This window comes from Chrysochloris asiatica, unplaced genomic scaffold, assembly GCF_000296735.1.
Source record: "Chrysochloris asiatica unplaced genomic scaffold, ChrAsi1.0 scaffold00246, whole genome shotgun sequence".
Classification (NCBI taxonomy): domain Eukaryota; kingdom Metazoa; phylum Chordata; class Mammalia; order Afrosoricida; family Chrysochloridae; genus Chrysochloris; species Chrysochloris asiatica.
Genome location: NW_006408764.1, coordinates 385,220 through 391,580, shown reverse-complemented (window position 1 = coordinate 391,580; position 6,361 = coordinate 385,220). Strand labels below are relative to the sequence as shown.

Sequence of the window (6,361 nt, the reverse complement as noted above, 5' to 3'; positions counted from 1 at the left end):
CTCGGGTCTACATGGTCGCTTGGAGGTTAATGGGTCTGGAGGCCGGCCGAGAGGTGCAGGTCTGTCCAACCCAGTCACCGCGGGTAAAGCAGGTGGGCACCTGAGACTGCTGGGGAAATTCGGAAATGGCCCAGGTGCCTGAGCCTCAGCAGACGCTCCTCAAAGGCTGGTTACCCTGTCCGTGAAGGTTTCTGGTCTTCTGTGGCGCCGGAAGGCCGGCCTTGTTGGGTCTCGACTCCCATTGGCAGGGAGATCCACGAAGTTTTGGGGGCTAGTTTACGGCCTGTGGCAAGGCCCGATAAGACAGGCGCGGAGCAGAACACGAACTTCACTTCTGCCCGGCTTCTGAAAAGGCTGCTGCCCCTACCCAAAATGGTGGTCCATCCCACCTCCGCGGCCTCTTCCTGCAGCTAACCCTGGTTCAATCAGCGGCCGACAACTGTCTCGGGTTGAGGGCCGGCGTTGCCGTTAGCCAATGGGGAAAGGCAGCGTGGAGCCGCCCGTCTGGGCTCCGGGGCACGAAGGCCAATGGGGGAGCGGTGTGTGGGAGGGTACTCGCCAATGGGGAGCCGCGGCGCGCGACGGAGTCTTAGAGGCGGTGCAGCGCAGCGGGCGCGGTTTAGTCGGGCGGCGGCAGTGGTAGCGACCGAGGTGTATGATGTGGGCCACGCACGGGCTGGCGGTAGCGCTGGCTCTGAGCGTGCTGCCTGGCGGCCGGGCGCTGCGACCGGGCGACTGCGAAGGTGCGGCGGGGCGGGGGTTTGTGAGGCTTAGCCAGCCGCGAGGCCGCCTAGCAACCAAGAAAACCGCGGACGGTCGGGGGCGGGAGCGGCCGTCGCGGGAGGTCGGCTAGAGGAGTGGCAGACGCGGGTCAGAAAAACATTTACTAGGCCTACAAAATGTCCGAGGCAAAAAGTTGGGACTAGAGCGTGCTGGATACTTGGTTGGAGAATCAGATAATGCCGGCCTTCCTGTTCCTCCCAAACCTGGTTAGGTGCTCCCTGGTCGGTCTCCTCCTTTTGGGGTCTAGAAGCTGCACTTGGGGTTCGGTGTTGTATTTGGAAATAGGATGCATTATAACCGTCTCTCTCTATTCAGCCTCCAGTCGGCCCACTTCTGAGGTCATAGTGCCTTCTCAAGGACGCGTGTTCAGTTTTGGCTTAAACTTAATCAAAGGAGCAGGGAGGATTCTTTTGTGGGGTTTGGGATGGTGATTGTTGTCCTCATGCCCAGGTGGAACAACCCCCAACCCCCCCAGCAAGTTGAAGAAAAACTCGTTGATAGGAAACCTACTCCTAATGATTCATCCTGTCTCTCATTGAACTTGTTGGCCGAGTTGGTGAAGGGGTGCAATTTGGTGAATGCCAAGCATCTTCCTTCCCTTTCTTTTCCAGTGTGCATTTCTTTTCTGGGAAGATTTTACCAGGACCTCAAAGACAAAGATGTCACATTCTCACCAGCCGCTATCGAGAAGGAACTTACCAGCTTCTGCCGGGAAGTAAGAGGAAAAGAGAATCGGTTGGTGAGTAGCTGGTGACCCTCCCACGCTGGCACTGCCTGGGGTTTAAACCCTTGGCTTCACAGGCCTCTTGAGAAGGCTCTGCTCAGCTGTCTGCTAGACCAGCTGTCCACACAGCGACTGGACTACTTTCCCAAGTGTCAGTTTCACCTACAAGGTTGAAGGTTCAAACTCACCAGCCATTCCTCAGAAACCCTGTGGTGGTGGTGGTGGTGTGCCATGGAGTCGGTTCCTACTCAGTGACCCTGCATCGGTCTTCTGAGGCTGTAAATCCTAATGGAAGCAGAAAGCCTCATTTTTCTCCCATGGGACAGCTGGTAGTTTAGAACTGCTGATTTTTGAGGTTAGCAGGCTGACTCATAACCACTATTCTACCAGAGTGCCTTTGGAAACCCTATACAGAGTGGCTATGAGAGAATGAACTCCATGGCACTTAACAACATTGTGCTATTGTTTACGACCTTTGTCGGGATGCTGGGCATACTAGAGGAGAGTTGACAGGCAAGCAATAGATGAACAGGATGTGTATAATGAAGAGAATAGACCTGGGTGGGATGGGGGAGGTGGCAATACTGATTTAGACATCGTCAGGAAATGTTGATCATTGAAGTTGGGGAAGAGTGTTTCAGGCAGAGGGAACAGTCTCCGTGATTGTCCTGAGACTAGAATGAGCTTAGCGTGTGTGAGAATGGAAGAAGTGGGTAATGAGGTGTGAGCAGAGCCTAGTGAAGCACTGGCTTCTTTTAAAAAGTAGCTCTACTTCTTTTTTTCCCAGAAGTGTCTGGTTTGACTGTTTAAAAGTTTGTACCCTAGTGACTCTTAAACACATCTTTTGCCTGTCAGCTCTGGGACTGAGCAGGTGTTAAGAGCTTGGGGTTTGTATTAACTGGATCTGATGTCAGTGCAGGTAGGCACCAGAAAATGAGACTGGCAGAGAAGAAATATGTTCTGGAGGAGATAGCTTTCATGTTGCACCTCCTGAGGGCTATTGTCCTTTCTTGCTGCAGTGCTACTACATCGGGGCCACAGATGATGCAGCTACCAAAATCATCAATGAGGTGTCGAAACCCCTAGCCCACCATATCCCTGTGGAAAAGATCTGTGAGAAGCTTAAGAAGAAGGACAGCCAGATCTGTGAGCTGAAGTATGGTGAGTGCCTCCAAATCCTGTCTGACAAACACCGCGCAGCCTTGGCAGCATGGTGGTGGTGTGGAGCTGTTTTGTAGCTGAGGGAGACAAACTAGAGCCATGGTGAGTGGTTATGTAGTTATGGTAAATAGGTAAACCAGTTGTCATCAAGTTGACTAGACTTGTGGCAACCTCATGTGTGTCAGATTCGAACTATGCTCCATAGGCTGGTTTTTCATCAGGTGACTCAAATCTCACCCTTTACATTAGTAGTCAAGCACATTAACTATTGCGTTACCATAGATGGTACTGCCTGCTGAAGGAAGGGAGCATTATAGTGAGCGGGATTCCAGCTGACCTCATGGAGTTAGGGTAGGGGATCAGCCAAGGAAATAGCTCATGAATCAAAGTGAGATGACAGATGGGTGAGTAGGTCACAGAGGTTCTTGACAGTCTGAAAGGACTTGAGCTTCTCATATGAGTGGAGTTTGAGCCATTAGAGATTGTTGAACAAAGAAGGGACATGATCTGAAGGCTCAGTGCTCTTATCCACCAGGGCAAGGCAAGCCAGTTTGCTGAGTCAGCCTTTGGCTGTCCAAACATAGCCAGGTCTGTGTTGTAGTACAAAAGGGTCAGGGGCCAGGCATAGTGTCCTTTTCGGTTAAGGTGCCATTGTGTTTCATTATTCTGTGAACATCCAAGAGCCTGCACTCACCTACTTGGGTCAGAGATGGTAGGTCTTCTGAGAAAGGGCCTAGTAGAGGTGATCCTGTTGAGTAGCTTCTGCCTTGAGTGCCTGACTCCTAACCTTAAGAGCCAGTGCTGGAAAATCCTGATGAAGGGGTCTGGCCCTTTTCTTTTGGGTACATGCAGGATGATCTGTCCTGGCACTATTGGGGCAGCAGTGGCCACTCTCACCCAGCTGGTCCCTCTCATTGCTTTCTCCTTCAGACAAGCAGATTGACCTGAGCACAGTGGACCTGAAGAAGCTCCGTGTTAAAGAGCTGAAGAAGATCCTGGACGACTGGGGGGAGATGTGCAAAGGCTGTGCAGAAAAGGCCGACTATATCCGGAAGATTAACGAACTGATGCCTAAATATGCCCCCAAGGCAGCCAGTTCACGGACTGATTTGTAGTTGGCCTGATCCCCATTGCACTTGGAGGGGACAAAAAACAGTTCCTCTGTCTCTTCCCAAATAGCCTTTTTGTAATTTATTTTTTAAGTGGGCTCCTGACAATGTCAGGTGTGAAGCCTGGAGCTTTCCTGATGATGCTGGCTCGACAGTACCCCTGTGCTGGGGGTACACTTCATTCTGTTGCTGGTTTACGCTAGGACTTGAAAGTGTCTGGGTTTTTTTTTTATTAAAAGAAAAAAATTTCTAGTTCTTGTAGATTGAAAAATGGATATGGAAAGTAGAGCTTTGCTCCATGAGGAGGATCCTGCCGACTTAGGCTCTTCTGTTAGCAATGAATTTTCAGACGTGTCCCACTTCTCTTTCACTCACTGACCATGTTGGAGGGCCCAAGGCCCAAGGATGTGCAGGGTCATTTAGCACAAGAGGGTAGCAGGCACCTGGGAGAGATGGTACCCCACCCACCCCTTCACTTCCTGGGTGTCTTAATCCAATGAAGGGTTGGAAACTGCTCAGCTCTTTCTGAGAGAGGTGAAGTGTGATGTACATGGGAAGGGGCTTGCACTGAGTTTGGGCCAAGCAGCACTTGGAGTTTGGTGTTCTCTGATGGTGACTTCGAACACTGTGTGTTCAGTACTGAAAAGTGCTCTTGGCCTGGCTACGACTGTTCATCTGCATCTAATACCAGTTCCAAGCCTGTGATGCCTAGCTGGAGTTTAGCAAGACTGGCAGGAGTTAACTTGTACAAAGAGTCAGGTGGCAGCTGCCTTTTGCTTTCATTTATTCAAGGTTACCCAACAGTTAAGATCCTGAGGGATTGTTCCTTAGACTCTAGTTTTTGAGTTGCAAGTAAGTGTGGGGTTGGTGCTTAGAACTCCAATTGCTAGCATGAGCTTTGGCTTGGTGAAGGCATCTCTGCTCTGGAGAGCAGGTACCGAGAGAGAATGGCTAAAGGGAATGACTTAAGTAGTGCTTTCCAAGAAATTGGGGTTTGGTGCCTACCTACAATGTTTGATTAAAATGGGGCTCCTGAGAGCTTGCTGTGGAGCTTGGCAGCAGGCAGGCCTCCACATTGTGTGTCTCTGCAGTGCCACATGTGAGACGAAGGCAAGAAAGTCAAACCATTTCTCAGGCCATGACTTTCTTGTTTGGGAGAATGAGGCTATTGAGGTCTGGCTAGCATAGTAAGTGTTCCCTAGCCCCCCAAAGATGCTAGAAAGAGGAGCTGGTGAACTTCTAGGTCATCGCCACAGATCTGACAGGTACCTGTGGCCTCCATGTCCTACAGGTCACACTGAATACAGGAACATAAAAAGCCCCATAGGCCCCAAGGTCACTTGTAGAGAAAGGTTGGTGTCATTCTTCCAAGAAGCAAGAATTTAAGAGGTCATACAATGGCAAAGGAGCCCTGGTGTGATGCTGTGGGTCAGTGCACTAGACTGCAAGGTCAGCAGTTGAACATCAATAGCTGCTCTTTGGTACCCCTATACAGGATTGCTATGGGTCAAAACCAACTCAACAGCATTTAACAACAATGGTTGAGGTGGCTTTTCTCCCTTCCCTAGACTTTCCCCATTAGTCACTCCAGGAAATCTTTCTGGTTGGACACAGCTGTAGTGTCCATTTTCTTTTGCCATGGCTCCAGCAACAATCTCTGGAGAATGAAACTCCCAGTGGATGGTGTGCCAAAGGCTGCTACTATCCACTTCTCAGAAAAGTTTTGTGAAATCAGTATGGTAGGCATTGCTGAAACCGTCTGCAGGTTTGGCTGTGCGCCACTTCCTTTTAGGCTTAAGGCTGTCCTCTTCTAGGTCTGACCATATCTAAAATGCAGGGTGGGGCTCAGTGATGTCAAGGAGCTTATTTTGACCTATTAATTGCAGGTTTGTGGGTCTCCATCACTAGGCGGTGTTATGTGTACAGACCCAAACGGTTTTCCTAAAAGATCTGTAGGTGAACCTGAACGCGGAAGCTATTCATGATAGGATGTGAACTCCAGAGGAGGGACACGGCTAGGTAGTCAAGGCTATCAATGCTGGACACCAGGGCGGGAAGGGGTCTCTGTGATGGGGACTGGGGAGCACCATGTAAAGAGGCCGCTGAACTCCAGCGTTCATGGAATCTGCCACTCCTGCTCCAGTCAGCGCCGGAGACAGAAGGCAGCCGAATCCGAAGAGATGAATTAAAGCCATTGCCCGATGACTGGCTAGAGCCAAAGGCAGCTCAAGCCAGTGCCGCTCTCGCATGGGCTCCGAACACTCCATATGGCCTAATCTGAGTTCCACAGGACGCGTGATGGCGCCAGAGCACCCAGTTAAGCCCATACCAACCAGCTGTTGGGTCACGTGGCACGAGCGGCGCAGTCCGATGACATACGCTGTACGCGAACCCTGGTCACGTGATGTGACTGGCGCTGTACGATGACGCAGCATCCAGCCCCTCGGTGCCTCTCCCGCCCCGCCCCGCCGAGTCCTTTTGTCCAAGATGGCGGCGCCGGGGGCGCTGCCTCCTCAGCCGTCGCTGCCGCCGCCGCCGCTGTGAAGGGCCTGCGGGCCGCCCGCCCGCCTGCCGCGCCAGCGCC

General features: G+C 51.6%; 1 protein-coding gene across 1 annotated transcript; it reads left to right on the top strand.

The window, feature by feature from the left end:
• Positions 1-655: 655 nt before the first annotated feature.
• On the top strand, positions 656-4,030 carry MANF (mesencephalic astrocyte-derived neurotrophic factor). The gene is made up of 4 exons (XM_006873557.1): positions 656-743; positions 1,395-1,522; positions 2,527-2,668; positions 3,599-4,030. Exons 1-4 carry the CDS (start codon positions 656-658, stop codon positions 3,781-3,783), a joined length of 543 nt encoding a protein of 180 aa, XP_006873619.1. The 3' UTR covers positions 3,784-4,030.
• Positions 4,031-6,361: the final 2,331 nt, after the last annotated feature.

Bases quoted from the DNA above. Each gene is read 5' to 3' on its own strand.
- MANF (XM_006873557.1), top strand. From the start codon at position 656: ATGATGTGGGCCACGCACGGGCTGGCGGTAGCGCTGGCTCTGAGCGTG. The intron at 1,523-2,526 runs GTGAGTAGCTGG...TTCTTGCTGCAG, and splicing joins GAGGAAAAGAGAATCGGTTG to TGCTACTACATCGGGGCCAC. The intron at 2,669-3,598 runs GTGAGTGCCTCC...TTTCTCCTTCAG, and splicing joins GATCTGTGAGCTGAAGTATG to ACAAGCAGATTGACCTGAGC.